Raw genomic sequence first — 20954 nt, forward strand, 5'->3', positions numbered from 1 at the left:
TTAAGCAGAGGGGCGCCTGGGTGGCGCAGTTGGTTAAGCGTCCAACTTCAGCCAGGTCACGATCTCGCGGTCCGTGAGTTCGAGCCCCGCGTCGGGCTCTGGGCTGATGGCTCAGAGTCTGGAGCCTGTTTCCGATTCTGTGTCTCCCTCTCTCTCTGCCCCTCCCCCGTTCATGCTCTGTCTCTCTCTGTCCCAAAAATAAATAAACGTTGAAAAAAAAAAAAATTTAAAAAATTAAGCAGAGATAGGTGCACCTGGGTGGCTCAGTCAGTTAAGCGTCCAACTCTCGCTCAGGTCATGATCCCACAGTTCGTGAGTTCGATGCTTGGGATTCTCTCTCTGCCCCTCTCTCTGCCCCTGCCCCAGTCTCTCGGTCTCAAAGTAAATAAATAAACTTTAAAAAATTAGGCAGAGTAGGGGCTGCTGGGTGGCTCAGTGGGTTGAGCATCCGACTTCAGTTCAGGTCACCATCTCACGGCTGGTGAGTTCAAGCCCCGCGTCGGGCTCTGTGCTGACAGCTTGGACCCTGGAGCCCGCTTCGGATTCTGTGTCTCCCTCTCTCTCTGCCCGTAACCCACTCGCATTCTGTCTCTGTCTCTCTCAAAAATAAATAGACTTTAAAAAAGCAATTTAAAAGATTAGGCAGAGTGAAGACAACAAAATGTAAACTGGCAGAAAACATATATAGTTGGAGGCTTCTCAGTTCTCTAGGTATGATAATACCTTTCTTCTAAAAATACCAGCTTTTCCTGACTGCTGCTGGGTGCTCCCTGGGGCGTCAGCTCTGAAAGGAGGCAACAGTGAACAAAAGGTGAATATGAGGGTGAAAGAGGGAGCAAACCTTTAAGGAGAGCCGAGTCTGTGTTCCTGTCCCCCGTGACACTGTGCTTTTTCCTTTTAAACATACGGCTCATTACTGAGCATCAGAGTAAGAGCAGGCTTGGAGGGCGTTGGCGGTCCTGACCGTGGCGGTGCCCCGTTTCCTCCCAGTCGTGGGGACCCACATCACCAAGCGTAGAGACTCAAGCGTTCACACAGGTGACACGCGACAAGGAAATCTATCAGACAACCGCTTACAGGGTGGTTCGCGGCACGAAGGAAACGCACCTTGGCAGATGCCAAACATCACGCGGGAATCTGAGAACGGAAACAATGCAGCAGACGTTATTCTTAGACATTATTGTTTGAGCTACTTTTCCCCGGTACCCACCCAAACAAAGGAGTCGAGGGTGGTCCCTAAATAAAACGTCCAGCTTTGTGAAGCTGTTTCTTTTTTCTCCTGCCCGCACAACAAACAATAAGAGCAGGTCGAAGGAGGCAGCCTCTGAGCTAAATGAAAACGGCTGCGTCATCCGTGGTATTTCCGACTGGGGAAGTGCAGGAAGTCAGCTGTCACAATGACCGTGCTTACCTCAGGAGGAAAACACATTATTTTAGACCCACACAGAGCTATTTCCTTAAGCGTAAGAATTTCTTACTCCACCCTGCAGTTTTCACGGGGGAAAATAATGTCCTCATGGCCAGAGAACGCTACGGTCCGTGTTCATTGTGTTTTATTTTTGTATGACCCGGTGAAGTCCAGATTGGACGTTGTCCTTTGCATCTCAGAACTTTGTAATGTTTAGGCACACCCTGAGGGTCCATGCAGAATGCAGTCATCAGAACAGAGTTAAAATAATCTAGCAGGTGACACGATGTCTATGCAGACATCATGCCACGGAAGAAGACTCGCGTCCAGGCCCTTGATCTATCTGTAGAGTGCTTTATTTCCTTCTGGACTCTGCTCAGATAGAAGGTACAGCTTCATTGTTTAAGTGGTTTATGGCAGAAATGGCAGAGTTAAACATATGCCCCCCCCCCAGCCCCCAAACCCCTCACCTCCCAGACAGTTCACACTGTAGAACTCTGAAGGGTCCTTCTCGCCTTCTCTTCTTGTCTCTGTCCCCGGGAGCCATTACCTGTACATTTCTGTGCACAGTTAACATTGAGAAAGGGAAGCCCTTGGTTCTCTGCCCATCACGTGAGTGGGTCTAAGATGTCAGCATCTCTGAAACCTCGTCTCCTAGTGTTTTGACATCCGGGAGTCTGCAGAGCTCTAGACAAAATCGCTCTGCCAAGCGCCGGACCAAGGGACCAAACAGCATCAATCACTCACTCGGCCACTGCACAGCCAGAACCAAGGCGCCTGGCGTATTGCCCCGGGCTCCTAAAACACCCTTGAGATGTGTCCCCGTGACCACTCTGTGGGCTGCACCGTGGAAGAGAGGAGAGGCTGGCTCCCTTTCCAGACACGGGGGTTGCTTGAGTGGGGCTCTTTAGGGGAAAATCCCTGTTCTTGTTCTCTTCTGTGACTGTGTTCTTACCCCAGAAAAAAGAGACGCCAGGGTCCCTAGCTTCTGCTGGTAACCGATGAGATGTGAAATGAGTTTCTGTGGGGCACGAACTGCCTTACGGGGGCAACTGGAACCCATCACATAAGCAGAACTGTGCGACTCTGCACAGATATTTCAGCACTCGGCGTTTAGGGAATAAAATCTGAAAAATTATGAAGCCCCTAATGGAGCTGATATAATTGCTCTTTCCACGGGTCATGCTGTTTCTCCGGAGCATTCTTCTCTGTGCGATGCAGTGTTACCTTCTTTATGACTTTCTGTTCTCAAAAGTACTTGTAAGTATCCTGTTAAGGTGTTTTTCCTTTTTTGCTAATAGTAGGTCCTTTATGCCTCTTGGAATGTATAGGATACAAAAGATAACTTTGAGGTGGTAATTTTTTCAAAAGGGAAGGTTCCAGAAAACATATTGTGTAGACAGTGAGATGATGTTATTTCAGTTCTCATCTGCCTTGATAATGTGCATGAAGGGATAGGATCTTCTCTAGAAATACAGTGCCTTTTAAAAAATTGTTTAATGTTTATTTTTGAGAGAGAGAGAGAGTGTGAGCAGGGCGGGGGGGGCGGGGGGGAGACACAGAATTGGAAGCAGGCTCCAGGCTCCAGGCTCCAAGCTGTCAGCACAGAGCCTGACGTGGGGCTTGAACCCACGAACCATGAGATCATGACCTGAGCCGAAGTCAGATGCTTAACCAACTGAGCCCCCCAGGTGTCCCAGCGACCTTTTAAATTAGATGACGGTTTTCATCATCTGGTCCCCTATCTGTGTCCATTCAGGCAACAGCCAAAAACTCACGACGTAGCAGAGAGAGAAAGAGCAAAGTCAGTTTTCTCTGGGCTGCTTCTCACGATTTTGTCACGAGGCCCCCACAACCACCTGTATGATGTGGTAGAATTTTCTGCAGGGATGGACACGTTTCCAGCCTGCGCCATGCAGGGCAGTGGTCACTGGCAATGTGCGGTTATGGGGCACTTGATGTGTATGCCACACAAATGGGGGACTGGACTTGTCATTTTATTTTATTTTAACAAATTCAAACGTAGATAGCTCCACACAGGCAGTAGCTACCACACTACAGAGCACAGCCTGGACCAGCCTCTGTTTCTGGCACAGTCGTTCCTGTCTCTGGACAAAATGGCAGCCAGGCGGGGGTGGGGGGCAAGACTTTAGAGCATTACTCTTATTTCACTGTAAAATTTTATATTAAAAATTGCTTTCTGTTAGAGTTTAAGAGTCAGAAAATGCAGATATTTATATATGAACCAAAAGATTGATTAGAGGTTTTATTTATTTATTTTTTTTATTTTTTTTAACGTTTATTTATTTTTGGGACAGAGAGAGACAGAGCATGAACGGGGGAGGGGCAGAGAGAGAGGGAGACACAGAATCGGAAACAGGCTCCAGGCTCTGAGCCATCAGCCCAGAGCCCGATGCGGGGCTCGAACTCACGGACCGCGAGATCGTGACCTGGCTGAAGTCGGACGCTTAACCGACTGCGCCACCCAGGCGCCCCTGATTAGAGGTTTTAAAAGGTCGAGCCTCAGACTTGGGAGAAAAGAATAGTACTTTGAGTTTGGCGTGTTTTAAGCATCTGCCGTAGAAACAGATTCAGCTAAAATTGCAAGTTGAGGGCGAGGAGACCGAGAAAAGATTGGTTTCCAAAGACTTTCTCCTCTGTGGCAAAAGCGGTGAGGTTTGGGGTTGTGAGGATAGCCAACGTAGCAACAGTCAAGAACATTTCTCTTCTGTTTCTGGAAATAGCATTTCTGAGCTGGTACAGAGCCTCCCTGCTTCCTTCCGTTTCTGTGTCTTTGGGTGAGCCGTGAGCGCATTCTGCAGACCTTCCCTGCCGTTGAGGCTGGAAGGAAGATACGGCCTCCGGTTCCTGCTTTGCCACATGGGAGGCACCCCAGGGCCAGGCACCTGAAGCCCCGTGGGGCCTCGGATTTCCTCCCTTCGTCCCCACAATCACCTGCAGTTTGGGGTTCCCCGACCCGAGATTCCCCGGTCTCTGTTAGCCGTGACACCGTCCTCCCGCCAAAGTCCTGCCTGCCTGAAATCACGTGAGGACTCTAACAAATTGGTGGGGGGAGCACCGGGCACATGCGAGAGACTCAGAGATACGATCTGGGGCGGTTAATGTGTCTAGGATGGCCCGTCCACCTCTCGGACATCATGCCGGGATGCTCCCCTCCCGGGGATGCCGATCCATGAGAGCATCTGAAGGCGTAGAGTGCGAAGCGGAGTTGGGTGGGGTTGTCTGGCCTCCGTGTGGCCCGCTGACTCCTCGCTCATCCACTGAGAGCTACAGAATGTGCACATTCCTTCACTTCTGGATTGCGCTCCGGGTCCGGCCTTCCTGCCTTGGGGCGTGCCGCCCTTCAGGTAGACCAGACCCGTTGGCGACGTGACCCTCGGTGCTGATTCCCTGCTCGGAAATGCGGTGCCTGGTGAGGCCCCTGTTACGTCTTCCACAGCACGTAGGCTGAGCACGCAGTCTTTCAGCCTGTATGGTGCCGACACAGTGACTTCTTTGTTCTTTAGAGGTGGGACTGTGGCTGAGTGCTCCCAGAGGAACCCCAGAGTGCTCCCAGAGGAACCCCATGGCGCTCCCACAAAACTCCATGTCTCCAGTAGCAAGACTGCATTTTCAGTATTGAGGAGAGCTTTACGGACCCTCACTGTCACATCACCTTCAGACTTACTCTGCCAGGGACACACTGTTAAACGCTGTCACCCGTGTCTTTCTTAGCGAGGACCGTGTCTTCTGACCCGGTACCAGTCCCCCCACCACAACGCTCTGCTTCTGCTGGGACCACTGTCCACAAGTTCAACAGTTACCTGGGCAGAAAATAGTACATTTTCCCTCCTCCACATACTTTTGCTTGTAATCACCGAGGTTTCATCACAAAACTTGACTACCAGCCCTTAAAAATCTTAACCCTCTGCACATCTTTCATAAAGTCTTATGAGCAGGGAAGAAGTCAAACTGAAAGCAAAAATAGGAAGCTTTTTTTTTTTAAGATAAACTCTCTGGGGGCACCTTGGTGGCTCAGTCAGTTAAGTGTCCAACTTTGGCTCTGGTCATGATCTCAGGGTTCATGAGTTCGAGCACGGAGCCTGGAGCCTGCTTCGGATTCCGTGTCTCCCTCCCTCTCTGCCCCTCCCCCACTCGCACTCTCTCTCTCAAAATTAAATCAACATTAGGGGCGCCTGGGTGGCGCAGTCGGTTAAGCGTCCGACTTCAGCCCGGTCACGATCTCGCGGTCCGTGATTTCGAGCCCCGCGTCAGGCTCTGGGCTGATAGCTCAGAGCCTGGAGCCTGTTTCCGATTCTGTGTCTCCCTCTCTCTCTGCCCCTCCCCCGTTCATGCTCTGTCTCTCTCTGTCCCAAAAATAAATAAAGGTTGAAAAAAAAAAATTTAAAAATTAAATCAACATTAAAAAAAATTTTTTTAACTCTTAATGATTCTGGTTTATACACCGCATTTGTCCTGGAATATGCCCTTATATTCCTTTGTCAGCCATTAATTTGAGAAGTGTTACAAGGCCTTAACAACCTCTTTTTATCTTCCCAATAAAGAAGGACCCAACTCAGCACATAGTTTTCCTGCCCAGTGTTTTATTAGTGTTAATAGCTTCACGGCAATGATTCACTCAGTGGTTTCTCGGCTACGAGGCGCGTAACTGTAGTGAAATATCTTTTGTGATATGGTAATTTGCAAGCGGAGCCTCTCTGACTTTGTGTCGTGTTACGAAAGCCACCAGCCGGCTCCGGCAGAATGTTCTCCGATTAGCAAAAGTCAAGTCCTCCCGGCTTTGTGTGGTTTTCCAGGTGACACAGAGGGGTCAGGATTTCCGTTCTCACCCGCAGGTGACAAGAAGTGGCTGGGTCCTCCTGGCTGGATTTGTGTTTCTGGGTGTCCCACGGCTCGGGGAACAGGCCCATTCGTGAGTGGCCTCGGGCGGCTATAATTCGTGCGGTGGCTCTTGCCTTGAAAAGTGACCAGACCGCCCCCGAGCAGCCGGGCTTCCTTCCCAGATAAAGGCTTTCCGTCTCCCTCTTCGCCTCCCCAGTTCCATCAGGTTGTCTCTGCTTTCTTCTCCCTCTGAGCGCCGTGTGCCTGAACCCAAGACCGTTAACGCTTTGAGCCTCAGCGCTGCCATCAGCCGGCGAAGCAGGCCAGCCTCCGCTCTGTTCAGACGCGGCTTTTCCTGCCTTGTCTGGAAAGGCATCTGCCAATTCACTTTTCCCGGCTTATCAGCAAAGCACGTGGCCCCTGTGCCCACGCTACTTAATATAAAACACCGGGAAAGTCCCCGAACAAGCAAGAGAGCCGTTGGAAAGTGCCTGGTCTCTGCCGTCAGCCGAGGGCACGCACTGCTGTCTGCCATCAACGAGAACTCAGCACGACAGAGCAGTGAGTCACAGGCGCCGGTCGGAGTGGCCTGAGCAGACATATTTGTCCCCTGCGCATCGTCTCAGAAGTCACTCCCCTGCCCTGCAAGCCCCGGGGTGTGCTTTCCGTGCGGTCTTGGGTGATAGTGACCGGCTCACAGTGGAGAAATTCTCGGCGAAGCTGGAGGACGCAAACCTCTGACTCTTTCCGAGGCCCTCTGACCAAATACGCACGGGTGGGAGTGTCAGCTGGTCCAGGAGGAGTCACGTCCTGGCACCAGCGGATGTCGGCTGTGTAACCAGGGGCAACTTCGTGTCTCTCTTCCCTCATGGATGGAGACCTAGGAGAGTACCTAAGAGGGCTAGAGTGAAGTGCAAATAATTTGTCATTTGCAAAGTCCCTTACAACAGCGTGCAGCATCTAGAACATCCTCACTGACATTAGTAATGCCTTCTGCTTCTCTGTTCTCCACGCGCTTATGATCCAGCGAGTAGAATGTGTAACAAATCGTGGGAGAGCGTGTCATCCCTGCTGTACGTTTCCTAGAATTGCAGGAGGAAAAGGATACGATATACGTGGTCGTCGGAACTGCCCTTTGGACCAGCTTTACCGACAGCAAGCACTTGTGAGTCTCTGTGCCTCGGGGACGAGTCCTCCTGGGGGTCCCCTGCACGTGGGACTCTCTGCCCCACTTTAGGGTCCAGGCTCTGCGGCTTGACTGAACACTGAGCAAAGGAGAGCATCCATTCTTGTCCTCGCTGGAGCCCCCGTGGGCGGCATGGCTGAATAAGGGGTGCCAAGGGCTGAGCAGTCTGGACCCCCGTTTCCTAGTAGATGGTTTTGGTTTATGACGTGAAGCTGGTCATCCGAGAAAACTTCTGGGAAGAGAATCCATAGTAAAGACTTGCAGGGATGCCAGGAATAGTCGCGCAGACACTGAGGCAGGATTTTGCCACATCTGGCCTTCACCCGGGATGGCAGTAAACCAGGCAAAGCATATTGAGTCCCCACTCAGTGCACACGTGGAGCCCCACACCCCTTGGAGACGCAGAAGGAAATCACAGGCATGCTGAAGAGGCGGTGGCCCCCAGGGGCAAGGATGCTGGAGGACAGGACCCTGTCCTTGGACCTGGCTCTCGGTGCCCAGAAGACCCTGAATGGGGCGCACGGCCTCCTGGAGCATCTCAGTCCTCCAAGATGGGGACAGGGTACCTCCATGAAGGGACAGTAGAAGGGAGGCAGAAATCATGGCTAACAGGAACCTGAGGGCATAAGCGAGAGAAGCAATCGAACCTACCAGACAGTGTATGTGAAAGCGACAGTAGGACTCTCCAGGGGATTCTGCCTGCGATGGTGAAGGCCCGCCTTCCCGAAGGCCGCAGCAGGAGAGGAGGAGAGACGACAGCTTCTCTTTAAACTTCGCTGAAGTTCGGTTTCACCTTACTTTTCTAAGCGTGTATTGAGACTCCAGTTAACTAACGTACAGAGTACTTCGAGTTTCAGGAGTACAATTCGATGGTTCCACACTTCCCTGCATCCCTGGTGCTCATCGCGACAGGCGTACCATCTCCCCTCCGGGCACCACCCGTGTGTTCTCTGTCGTTAAGAGTCTGTTCTTGGTTTGTCTCTCCTTTTTCCCCTCTTTGCTCACTTGTTTTGTTTCTTCAGTCCCACACAGGCGAAATCATACGGTGTTTGTCTTTCTCCCACTTATTTCACTTAGCTTAATACTCTCCAGCTCCGTTCATGTCATCGCAATCAACTTATTAATGTAAGAAATCAAGGATGCACTTCACAAAGAAATGCTGTATTGATACGCAGGTATTAATGTAGAAAGAATATGGTGAGGGGCACCTGGGTGGCTCAGTGGGTTAATGTCCGACTTCGGCTCAGGTCACGATCTCGCGGTCCGTGAGTTCGAGCCCCACGTCGGGCTCTGTGCTCACAGCTCAGAGCCTGGAGCCTGCTTCGGAATCTGTGTCTCCTCCTCTCTCTGCCCCTCCCATGCTCATGCTCTGTCTCTCTCTGTCTCTCAACAATAAACATTAAAAATTAAAAAAAAAAAAAGAATACGGTGAAGTCTGATCTGTTTTAAATCGTAAAAGGCGTTATATATCAACAGATACGTCAGAACGTAAACGTATTTCCGCTTCATTACGGCCACTAATCCCCTTCCTCAGGGAAAAACACTCTGCATCCACCACACTTTCAGTCACAAGAGCATGTGCCCTGTTCTGTCTGCAAGAAGTAATAAATGCTGAGTGTTGGATTTATCTATAACATACGCCTGTTCCCAGGGATACTTGTGACAGTATTTGGAGCAGCACTTGGCCCAAATCAGGCCCTTAGGAAGCTACCGAGAGGCCCCTGTCGGGACACGTCAGCTCCCCACAGTGCTGAGGGTTGGAAACTAACACAGCAGGCATTACCCTGTGACCCCAGACCCCTCCACATCAGGGAGCCGATGACTGCAACAACATTTACACGGGTGCCTCAGGACAGGCAGCCTGTCGTGTTCCTTGGTTTCTCCAGGGGTTGGGAACCGGTTGTCACGAAGAGAGGAAGGGGATCTGGTGACCGCGAACCCAAGGGCTTGCTAACGGGACACGCGCTTCTCGCCCTAGGTGTTACAGTTCGAGCCTGGCCATTTCAGGAGGAGGGCCAGAGCCAAGCACATGGCTCTCGTCGACATCCAGCTGGATCACCACGAGCGCTGCGACTGCGTCTGCAGCTCGAGACCGCCGCGATAGGAGAACGTGTGCCAAATCCCCTCGCGTGCGCGAGGGAACCTTTCGTGTCGGGGGGCGGGGGGGTGTGAGAGGCCCTGTTCCACCAGCAGCCGCACTTAGGACAGGCCCGTAGAGCCGTGAGCGCCGGTGGGTGCTGAACCACCGCCTGGCTCGCTCAGCCGCAGCAGGTGGAAAGGCCCCTCGTCAGCTTCTGTCCCCCAGAACACAGGATGGCGTGTAATGATCGTGTCAGAGAGCGTGCACGTGCATACATACGTGTGTACGCCGTCCGTGTCTACGTGTAAATACATCAGCTGGTTTCTTCCGTGTACCCCAGAGCTTACGTATGCTGCAGGTCTGTAGACCCTTAAAATCTTTTGACACATTGAGGGACAAATTAAACACGTGAAATGCGTCCTTGGAAGATTCAGAAGATTACTTTGTTTACTTCTAAATTTGAATCACAAAACAGTTTTGGATCTTGGTCTCTTAGAAAAAGCGCTGTGTATACTAAAAAACCAATAAATGGGCTTTTCTTATAGATACATCCTAATTATTAAAAAAAAAGAAGAAGAAAAAGAAGGAGAAGAAGAAGAAGGAAAAATACAGTTTCTGGGAAAAAGGCAGAGACCTGACCGTTTTTCCCGAGGGACGCACTACACGCTTACCTATGTAGGCAGTAATTACCTGTCTGCAGAAGCATGCGGCAATAATATAGATGCCTTAGAAATTAAGTCATTAAGTCTTCTTTTTATGCATCCTGCTGAGGCATGCAAATTCATTTAACACCTGTCGCAAAAAAATCTCTCAGAAGGTTTATTATTATAATCCTTCCAGAGACCATTTATCAACTGTCGCAGAACTTTGAACGCTTTCTTTCTGAAAGCCCGTCCGCAGAAATGACGCCTTTGGAGAATGGCCTGGGGAGTCCGTAGGAGCCTTTCAAAATGGTGTTCGTCGGAAGATTTGGGTAGTTGAAAGCAAAAACGGTGAACACAGAATTACTAACATAACTGGAGATTGGATGGAATATTTAATTGGCTCCCTGTTTAATGATGGATCCAAACTCTCCGGGTTAGGCCAATTCGTTTTATGTATCTTGCTTTTCTGTTCCTGTCTCTCTGATACACAAATATGGGTTTACGGTGGCGTTTTATATCTGGCAAACGTCACAAATTATTTACAGCCTGAAATCTTTCACGTATCAGAACAACCCAATTTTGTTGACGTAAATTCCCGATCACATCCTCACTCCCCAGGCTGAATTCCGGCTTCCGGACTAAGCGAAGTCGGATCTGGGGGCTGTGGTTCTTGCCACATCTGTGGAGCTGTGTTGTGAGAAGCCACCTGCAAATCACAGGCCCACGAAGGTGGCCTTGCTCCACCAGGGTTTCCTTCCTGGGGTTTCGAGTCATTTTCCCTCCCCGGCTCCTCAATGTCTGTTTTCAGGGAGACTGAATCCACAGAGTAGTGAGTGACTCCTCATTCTCCAAAGCAAGACTCTTGGAAGAACGCACTGGACTCCAGAGAGCCGTGGGGCTGTTCCGAGAGGGCTCTGTTTCTGCCTTGAATCAAGAGCTGATTTCTTCTGTGAGTCTGGGGCCCTGTGTGCTAACACCGTTTGAGTGAGGGCTGTGTGACAGGCTGGGTTAGCGCTGGGGTCAGGCGAGTGGCCTAAATATACTTGGACTTCTGAGCCTGGACCAGGTTCTCACTCTCCTTAGTGGTAACTTCATCTTTTCTCAGCCCTTTGAGAGGGAAGGCTCATGGCAGGTGCACCTTGAAAATGTCCCTAGAAACCTCCAGTGTTTGTACCGCGACGGCGGAGTGGGAAGATCGCTGTATTGGTCACTTGTCCAGAATCCCAGACACAATCACAAATGGCCGAGGCAGGCGCACTCGTAGTGAGGGCCTGTGTCCCCATCACGGCCACTGGCAGGTTGCCCCATGAAGACGTTGGCCTGTGCACCCCAACTCAAAGTGGTTGCACGTGGCGTCATCTTGGGCAGCTCCCATCGTAGCTGTAAGTAGGAAAAATCAGTGTTTTACCCAATTTTTAATAAACCTTCCAGGCTGCATCAACCGGGTCGGTTTCCAGTTAAAGCCCTGTCTGCACTTTTTATTTATTGGCTGAAATGCAAGCAGTCGTATTCACTCACGTTTCTTTCCTCTTTCCTGAGTGTTTTATTAAAACGTCTCCCTCGGTTATCTGTTATCTCTTGCGTTTCCAACACGGAGCAGATAAATGTTTCATTGCCATCAAAGGAATAAAAAGCTCGCCGTACAAATTACATTTCAAAACAAACCCTAATAAATCCGCATTTCTGCATGGTTCACTCACCTGGAATAATGCCTTCCATTCCGTGTGTCCTCACAGGGCAGAACACTTTCGTAAGTAGAATTTTTTATGCTTTTTGTCATATCGGCAGCACGCAGCTTTTTCGTCTCGTAGCATTTTTCTGTAGCAAATGTAATATGCCTCTTATCTCCATGAAAAATATATATTGCTTTTGAACAAAACTCCTTCATCATTTCCTCCCCAGTTGCAGCTCCCCAATGTGCAGTGTTACACATTGACTTTCCGGAACGCCTGCGGCTGTTTGGGGTGACCAGGCTGGGTGATTTCCGAGGGCCGGGGCTCAGAAGGCAGGAACAGGGCAAGGCCTGGCCTTGGTGGCAGGTTCTCACCGGGTCCCTGTCCCCGAGCTGGGCAGCAGGGCGGGACCGGAGGCTTTGCTGTTTTGCTGTTTGCTTCTTGGACTGTTTTCCACGCTGGCCTTTTAATAAAACACGGTCTCGTCTGACCTCCATCCCTGCAAGCGCACGGCCTGTCTCTTCCTTAGGGGCCGACGTCGGTACCACCCAGACGCCTGGGAACCTTTTCCCATAGCAGGGTCAGGCCTACCCGCTCCAGAAGACCAGGCCAGGGGCTACAGGCGTGCAGACACTGGTTTCTGAGCAGGGGCGGGTGAGGGGGCAGAGGCGAGTGGAAGGGGAGCTCTTCTCACTGCAGGATCTGGTCCTGTTGCTGGCAGCCTATCTTTGGCCTCGTGGGTTCGAGCCCCGCGTCGGGCTCTGTGCTGATGGCTCAGAACCTGGAGCCTGGTTCGGATTCTGTGTCTCCCCCTCTCTCTGCCCCGTCCCACCTGCGTTCTCTCTCTCTTTCAAAAACAAAAAATAAACATTAAAAAGGATCAATTTTACCATCGGAAGTACCAGTAACGTGTGAGTCAAAGTGTGGGGAAGGGGCAGGAAGGAATCAAATACTGCTGTGCACAGTTGTTCACTCAGATAACTTGGATTTTTACATAAAAATCATGGTAGCTGTGTGTGTGTGTGTGTGTGTGTAAACAGTATCTTAATGCAAATACATTAATAATCTAATTTTATTTCCTGAAATGTACATGTGTCCAGTTTTACTCCGAGAATAACTTAACAGATGTCCAAATTGTTCATAGCCTCCCAGGGTCCTCTGATAGCATATTAAATTAAAATTCATAGATTAGTATTCATGCCTGAAATTGCAGGAAATACAATGTTGTTTATTGACAGCTTTGATCAAATATGCTAGAAGAGAGAACATTTGTAACTCACTGGTTTTTACTGACACCCACTTAAATTTTGCTGTTTACAAAAATCGAGTTGAAGCCTACAGAGGTCTGCAAAACTTACCATAAAACACCGGGGTATCTCCTGAACATGATGGCCACGCACTTAATTTAAGACTTCAGGCTTGTTCTTCGTGTTACAGTCCTGAATTTGCAAGTTAACTTGTATCTTTTTCAAAATAAATTTCATTTCTATAGCGATCTGTAACAATTCTTTAGCAGACCACATCAGAAGAGAGTGGGGCTGAGTCGGGAACCAACGCTTCGTGTTCCTAGGGCAGCAAGTTACGGGCCAAGAAATCTTCATTTTCTAATAAAACCATTTGACTTTCTCATTATTTTAAACCGTTGGATACCGGCTGCCAGGTTTAGTGGCCAGGAACCAAGTGTTAAAATTACTCTTGGATTCAATTTATATTTTACATAATTCATGTAATACCGATTCTGTTTTGAGAACGTGTCCTGGGTCATATTCTCTAGTCTTTGGGAGGCCATATTACAAATTCCTTCTCTTCCAGTGTTTTCTAGCCTTTCCTCTCTCCCTGTGACTTCCACGTTCCTTCTCGTTCTCACTGGTCTCTACACACCAGTCTTAGGGTCATAATCAGGGTCCGTGTGTGCGTTGGGAAGGCGCAGGAGGCAGGGGCCGTTCGAGGAGACCAGGAGAGCAGGTGGTTTCCCGAGGGAGCACTTCACAGGCTTAAATGGCCACATGTTAAGAAATCACTGCTCCCTGAGCGTCGAACACATCAAGGAAACGTTTGCCATTATGGCCCCTTTTGGTACGAACTTCAGAGTATTTATCGCCTTCTGGCCGCCATCAGTATGGGGAAAACTGACTATGTGCTTCGTGCATTCATTCAACAAAACGTGTTAAAACACGCTACGTATCAGGTGTGCTTTGGGGTCCCAACCCAGGGCCCACAACGAAAGGTAGAAGTAGAGACACATAATGTAGGTGGGATTCACAAGCGAAGTGGCAGGAAGGAATGTCTAGAGGCACAACCGGAGGGAAGTTTGAAAAGGTAGAAAATCCTCTGGTCACAGAGGAATCCTCTTGTGTGGATGGCTGGCAGGGAGTTGAGTCCTTTATGTGGAGGAGAGGAAGCGTGGGGCTGTAAGCATACGGGCCTGCGGGTGTCATAATGGAGGAGAGAGAACCTCCGAAGGCCCTCCCTTTCTGGACCTGTGCGTCCTTGTTTACAAAACCAGAAGGGCGACAGAGAGCCTTTCCGCACTTTGGCAGATTCTGCACTTTGGCAGATGGCCCCGTGCGGGAATGCGAATTAGGAAGCTTCTCCTCGGGCTCAGGCCGCAGAGACGGGAAGGGGTGGATCCCCTGTGGGTGCACGGACCGTCAAGGGCAAATCTCTAGGAGTGCTGTGAGCAAAGTTCTCGAGAGGATTCAGGGTCTTGGCGACGTGGTGGGAGAGCAGTGCAGGCTCCAGGCGCGTCCCAGAGGAAGACGTCGTGTGGGCTGCATGCTTGGGAGGACTCTCCTCACTCAGAACTCTTAGGGAGGCAGGGAGGGGGAGGCTCATTTCGAGAGAAGAAATCACACCCGTCTGAAGAGCCAGGGCTGGTGACGCTGAGCGGGCACCGTCCTTCGGGCAGCGAGGGTGACCCCGTAAGAAGGATGATAAAGGGCGGAAGCTGAAGGACACCCGTGACCGCAGAGGAGACGAGACAACAGCAGTTCGCAAAGCTCACAAGTGAGTGCTCCAGAATTCGGAAAACACGTCGCTGAGGGCGGTGCCAGGCGGACCAGATTCAGAGAACGACGAAGCGGCCGCGTCTAATGCTCTGATCAAACGAGAGAGGGCTGGTGGGTGTGGCGCCACACAAACACGTAAACACCCCGCTGTGTTCGTGAACAGCAGAAGCCTGACGTGAGAGGATGTCAAAAGGTAGAGTGTAGGGGCGCCTGGGTGGTGCAGTCGGTTAAGCGTCCGACTTCAGCCAGGTCACGATCTCGCGGTCTGTGAGTTCGAGCCCCGCGTCGGGCTCTGGGCTGATGGCTCGGAGCCTGGAGCCTGTTTCCGATTCTGTGTCTCCCTCTCTCTCTGCCCCTCCCCCGTTCATGCTCTGTCTCTCTCTGTCTCAAAAATAAATAAACGTTAAAACATTTAAAAAAAAAAAAAAAAGGTAGAGTTTAGAGCAGGGGCAGGAAGAGATCCTTTAAGAATTGGTCTTCTTAAGACACAGGAGCAGGAACCGAAATTTGAGTACCCGTCAGCCAGCGGGAAAGGGGAGGGTGACTGAGGCATCAGGATTTAAGTTGGGGGCATCAGAAATGACAACAAGATCATGGCTCGAAGAGGAGCGCATTTTGAATGTTTAATTGGCCACGGTTGGTATGGATCGAGCGTGGAGTGGGAGGATGTCACGGGATGTTCTGGGGCTTCTGGCATAACGAACTAGGCAGACGGAGACGCCATTTATTGAGATGGGGAGCCGGGGGGCGGGGGGAAGAGGTTTGCATTAGATCGAGAAATCCATATGAGATACCAATGCCAAACGGCCGGAGACATGAGGTAGGCAGTTAGGTCTGTGGGTCTGGAGCTCAGAAGAGGGTCTGGGAACGGGGCGGAAGCATGTAGCTGCTGAGCACGTGAAGTGTGGCTGGCGTGGCCAAAGACACCTTCGTTGTGCCAGCGGTAGGGAGTCTACGTGTAAGGGTAAACAGCCACACGTGACTGGGGGTCTAGGGCTCCCCCCACAGGCCTGCAGCCCCAGTAACACTTCACAGCACACACACACACACACACACACACACACACACACACACGCCTCAGCCGAATAGCCAGGTTAGCCGCACCTGACCCAAACTGGGACCTGAGTGCGTGTCAGGACGTACGGAACTGAGAAGAGTCGAAGATGTCTCCCCCGTTATATGGCAGCCGTGATCCGTCTACACCGATCGTAAAGCCCGGCAAGGGTCAGACCGCAAAGGAGGGGAGAGAAGAATGACCCCACCATGCAGAGGGGCCGCGAGGGAGCCCCTCGCTCCGCTGGGTCCCGAGGTCCGGCCAGATCCCACTCTTGGCTCCTCTGGGAATGTCAGATGGCAGAGACGTGAATCGGGGCGTCGGGGAGGGAAGAAGCATGTGGAGACAGGATTTTGCGTGAAAACCGCCCGTTGGAGAAGCTGATTGATCAGGGGGCGGGGGGGGGGGGGGCGAGGGCGGATCCTCGTTCTTTGCCGTCCCTAGCTGCCCCAGCACCGCCACACACATGGGATTAGAGAGCACTGATCGCCGCCCCCGCGGCCAGGAAACGGGCTCGTTCTGGGAGCCTCTGGTCCATTTCCCTCCACCGGCAAATGCATCACCTTGTTTGCAGGAGTCTCTGCTTAGAGACACCTCATCTACCATGGATTACTGAGCCACGAACGTTGAGCTGCCAGCCAGAGCGCTCCAATTCGTCACCGCAGCCTCTCACACTGAGGGCACACAGCACTCCAGCACCTGCCTGGGCGCCTCTTTCAATGGCAACATGCACCACCAAAAAGCACAGACCTGTAAAAGACGGGACGCTGAAAAGGCCACGAAGACGGTCTGAGAGCTGGGGCAAGAACACAGAGGCCCCCAGCTCAACCGCAGCTGGGACCGTGGGGGACACGTCAGGTGCTTCACCGCTCTCACCCTGTCCCCGAATGACTGCACAAAAGCGCCACGTGGATTTGACTTTGGAGTTACGTATAAATCGTGCGGAGTGGGCACGTTTGCAAAGACAGAAGCTACAAATAATGAATACTGACTAATCATAGTGTCTGTTGGGGCGCCTGGGGGGCTCAGGGGTTTAAGCGTCTGACTTTGGCTCCGGTCATGATCTCATGGTTCTCAGGTTCGAGCCCTGCGTCAGGCTCTGTGCTCACTGCTCAGAGCCTGGAGCCTGCTTTGGATTCTGTGTCTCCTTCCCTCTCTCTCTGCCCCTCCCCTGCTCGCGCACGGGCTCTCTCTTTCTCTTTCAAAAAGAAATAAACATTAAGAAATTTTAAGAAGATAAATAAAAAATAATAGTGTCTGTTCATTGAACGCTTACAGTATCCCCGAAATTTTCTGAAGCTTACCTATATTTAATTTTCATAATAACCCAATGACAAATGAGTTTTCTGAAATTGAAGAGTGAGTATGCATAAAGTTTTTATTATGCAACCCTGTTATTGTATTTATTACGGTTCATGAAGGTGAAAACGTGAAGTCCAGAGACTTCAAACAAAGTGCCCGAGGTCAACCAGTGGTGACCTCCAGGCCATTCCTGTGCGGCCAGTATCCTTAATCACAATGTACGCCTGCTGTCTCGGCCAGTGGATGGGGGGCAGCGGTAAAGGATTTCCTCATAGAGTCTTGTCACCCACAATCCCGAGCATGGATCCAGAGGTCATCATTGACTATTCTGGTCAAGTTTCATTATTTAATTAATAATAATTGAACATCCATTATAGGACAGGCACACTTTTAGGCACAGGGGCCAGTGAAGAGGACCACCGAGAATACAATGTTCTAGATTTTGTGGAGTTTGCAGCAAGGTAGATACAGAAAATAATCACACATGTAGCTTCATATAATGATCAGTGCTGTTAAAGAACAAAGCTACTGAGAGAGACGAAGGAAGATCTCTCCTAAGGAGGTGACAGTTTTGCTGAGATCTAAAAGAAGTGAAAATAGGTGGAAATACCCTGGGGAGGAGCACTCCAGGCAAAGGAAATAGCACGTGCAAAGGTCCTGAGGCAGAAGCAAGCTAGGGATGGTGTAAGGAACAGCGAGAGGACTAGGGTATTGTGGGCAAGGAACTCAGTGGCAAGAACACGGAAGGGAGAGAAGTAGGCAGCACTAATTCACGTGAGTCTTCTAGGTCATGGCAAGGATGGGGTTCGTCATGTGTTGAGAAGTCCTCGGGGTTTTTGATCCAGGGAGCGAAATGGTAGGACAGGCAGTTAAAAGGCCTCTTACTGGGTATCGAGTTGATGTAGGAAACCAGAGTAGAAGCTGACAGACCCATGAGGCCCCAGACTCGGGAGGCGGAGCGAGAAAGCCGTGTCAATATCTGATAAAAGAGAACTCCTGGCAGAATGGACAGCAAGTGCAAAGGCCCTGAGGTAGAAGTTTGCTTGGTGTGGGGCTGGAATGGGGTAAGCGAGGTTGCATGGTCGGAGATGAAGGGAGGAAGCTCACAGAAGCCAGATTTTATTGAACGTTTTAGACCATTATGAGACTCTAGTTCATACCACCGAAGATCCTTACTGGTGCCCTACAGACATTCCGGAATGTCCTAGCACATGGGAGGACTACATTTCCCTGCTCCCTTCAAGTTGGGTGTGGCCATGTGTGCCAGGTTGGATCACCCACCCCAAGTCTTCACTCCTTCTTTCATCTACATACATGTCCCGGCTTCACCATAGACGGAGGAGACCTCTCCTCATGTGGTTTTGGCCACGCAGTCTGCGTCAGACAACGGGATATAAGTGGCTGTGACGCCAGCAAGGACTTGTCGAGTGGGGCTCGCCCTCTAGAGTGAAAACAAAACAAAAGTCAAACCACGTGCCTTGGCCAGTCTACTGACTGCAGGAGGAGGATGAACCTGCCTAACAGAGCTACCCCACTCGACCTGCAGCTTGAAGCTGACCCTGCTGGGCCCGATGGAGACCAGCTGACCCCCCCCCCCCCTCCGGGCCCCTGCCAACCCAGTGGAGACCAGCTGACCCCCATCCAGCCCAGTGGAGACCAGCTGAACCCCACCCCCACCCACCACCCCCCCCGCCCCCATCAACCCAGTAGAGATCAGCTGATCCCCCACCAACCTACTGGAGACCAGCTGAGCCCCACCCCCCCGGCCCCCACCAACCCAGTGGAGACCAGCTGACCCCCACCAGCCTACTGGAGACCAGCTGAACCCCACCCCCCCGGCCCCCACCAACCCAGTGGAGACCAGCTGACCCCCACCAGCCTACTGGAGACCAGCTGACCCCCAGCCAGCCTGGTGAAAATCAGCTGACCCCCACCAGCCTACTGGAGACCATCTGAACCCCACCCCCCCCCACCCCTGCCAACCCAGTAGAGATCAGCTGACCCCCATCCAGCCCAGTGGAGACCAGCTGAACCCCACCCCCACCCACCACCCCCCCCATCAACCCAGTAGAGATCAGCTGACCCCCACCAGCCTACTGGAGACCAGCTGAACCCCACCCCCCCCCGGCCCCCACCAACCCAGTGGAGACCAGCTGACCCCCACCAGCCTACTGGAGACCAGCTGACCCCCAGCCAGCCTGGTGAAAATCAGCTGACCCCCACCAGCCTACTGGAGACCAGCTGAACCCCACCCCCCCCACCCCTGCCAACCCAGTAGAGATCAGCTGATCCCCCACCAGCCTACTGGGGACCAGCTGACCCCCAGCCAGCCCAGTGGAGATCAGCTGACCCCCCCCCCCCCCCGCCAGCCTAGTGGAGATCAGCGGACCCCCGCTGGCTTGCAGATGCTCGACCAATGAAGGCCGACCGTCCTCATGCCACGGAGATTTCAGAGCAGAATTGTGCTGTGCTGCCACACACCTGGCTTAGCCAGTGAGACGGAAGCGGACAAGGAATCTTGAGGAGACCCTGCCCATCTTCCCACCCCGCCCATACTGCAGGGACAACGTTAGCACACGCCAAGGCCGAGCGTGTATCACCCTGGTTCTGAGGGATGTGCTGAGCAGAGCCCCTGATGACGCATACTAGTTGTAGATCCTGAGAAACAAAGAAAACTCCGTGGGAATAGCTGCTGTGGTTTCCGATTGTGCAGCACATCCTGGCTTGGCTGGTGTAGGGAGCCTCCCCGGGGTTTGAGGTGAGGAATTGTGATTTCACCCCGCGTCTGTTAAGGATGGGCTGAAAGGGGTGGGGCAGCGGCTCGGACACCAGTTAGGGGGTGGCTGATGCCACCTTAGCACAGGCAACAGGTGATGGTGGCCCAGACACCGTGGGAGAGTAGCAGGCTCTCCGATCCTGGAATATTGGGGAGACAGAGCTGCCGAGATTTGTCTGTGGATGGGATGCGGGTGTCAGAGGACGGGTGGTTGTGCTCCCACAATCTGGGGCTGAGTGGAGGTGGGGGGAGCTGCATGAACCAAAGTCTGCAACCTGACCGGACCAGTCGTGTGGAAGTCGGGAAGCAGGTGGAGAGCGGGTCCAGGGCTCTGGCAGAGACATGACTCTGAGTGGGTGTGCAGAGCCAGGAAACTGCAGGACGTCACGATGGGGGTGACAGCAGATGGAAAAGAGGTTCGAGCCCTGGGGCGTGCTTGACCTTGGGGTCAAGGGACGGCGAAGGACCGGCAGGAACAGTCGGTGAAACAACATGTAACGCGTGCGTGCTGGTGCTGAATGCGTCACCTGCGTGCCTTCAGCTCCTCCGAATTCTCCACCTGGGTCTCTGTCCCAGGAGGCAGATCGATCGACTATCTATCTGTATTTTTTCTTCTTCTTCATTTGGAATATTTTTATCTGTGTAGGATGTACAGCTGTAAACACTTTCACTTCCAGTTAGATTTAAAATAGTTACCTTACTGACCGGTATTCTTGGAAGTGAATCCAAGTGAATGAAGAAGAAAGAAATGACAGGAAATCTCCCGAAAGTGACAGTGCCACCAGCAAGTGGAATTTGGCTGGGCCCCCCCCCCCCCCCCCGCACTGGAAGTGCCAGGAGCAGGTGACTGTACTTGTTTGGTGTTGGAGTAGGGTTGCCACCCAAGGTTACCTGAGTTTCAGATGTACAACGTGGGGGCCGCCAGTCTGCGTTACCCTGTGCTCAGCGCACCTGTGCTCACCTGTGCCCACAGAACGTGGT

The 20954-nt window shown here is 51.8% G+C and overlaps 1 protein-coding gene and 1 long non-coding RNA gene across 4 annotated transcripts in view; one reads left to right on the forward strand and one right to left on the reverse strand.

The window, feature by feature from the left end:
• PDGFD (platelet derived growth factor D) overlaps positions 1–11859 on the forward strand; it is a 225219-nt gene extending 213360 nt beyond the window's left edge. For all 3 annotated transcript variants that reach the window (XM_086679268.1, XM_086679266.1, XM_086679267.1), the window contains exon 7: positions 9415–11859. In XM_086679268.1, coding sequence (XP_086535394.1) covers positions 9415–9540 — 126 coding nt within the window. In that variant the 3' untranslated portion in view covers positions 9541–11859. The remainder of the gene's footprint in view (positions 1–9414) is intronic.
• On the reverse strand, positions 5993–12034 carry LOC147577006 (uncharacterized). Its single transcript, XR_015241387.1, has 2 exons — positions 11861–12034; positions 5993–11540 (listed from the first exon to the last, which is right to left on the reverse strand). It is a non-coding gene; the product is annotated as an uncharacterized LOC147577006 (long non-coding RNA).
• Between the last annotated feature and the right edge of the window lie 8920 nt (positions 12035–20954).

The sequence above is a fragment of the Puma concolor genome, chromosome D1, assembly GCF_028749965.1.
Source record: "Puma concolor isolate L17-30 chromosome D1, mPumCon1.1.hap2, whole genome shotgun sequence".
Lineage (NCBI taxonomy): Eukaryota > Metazoa > Chordata > Mammalia > Carnivora > Felidae > Puma > Puma concolor.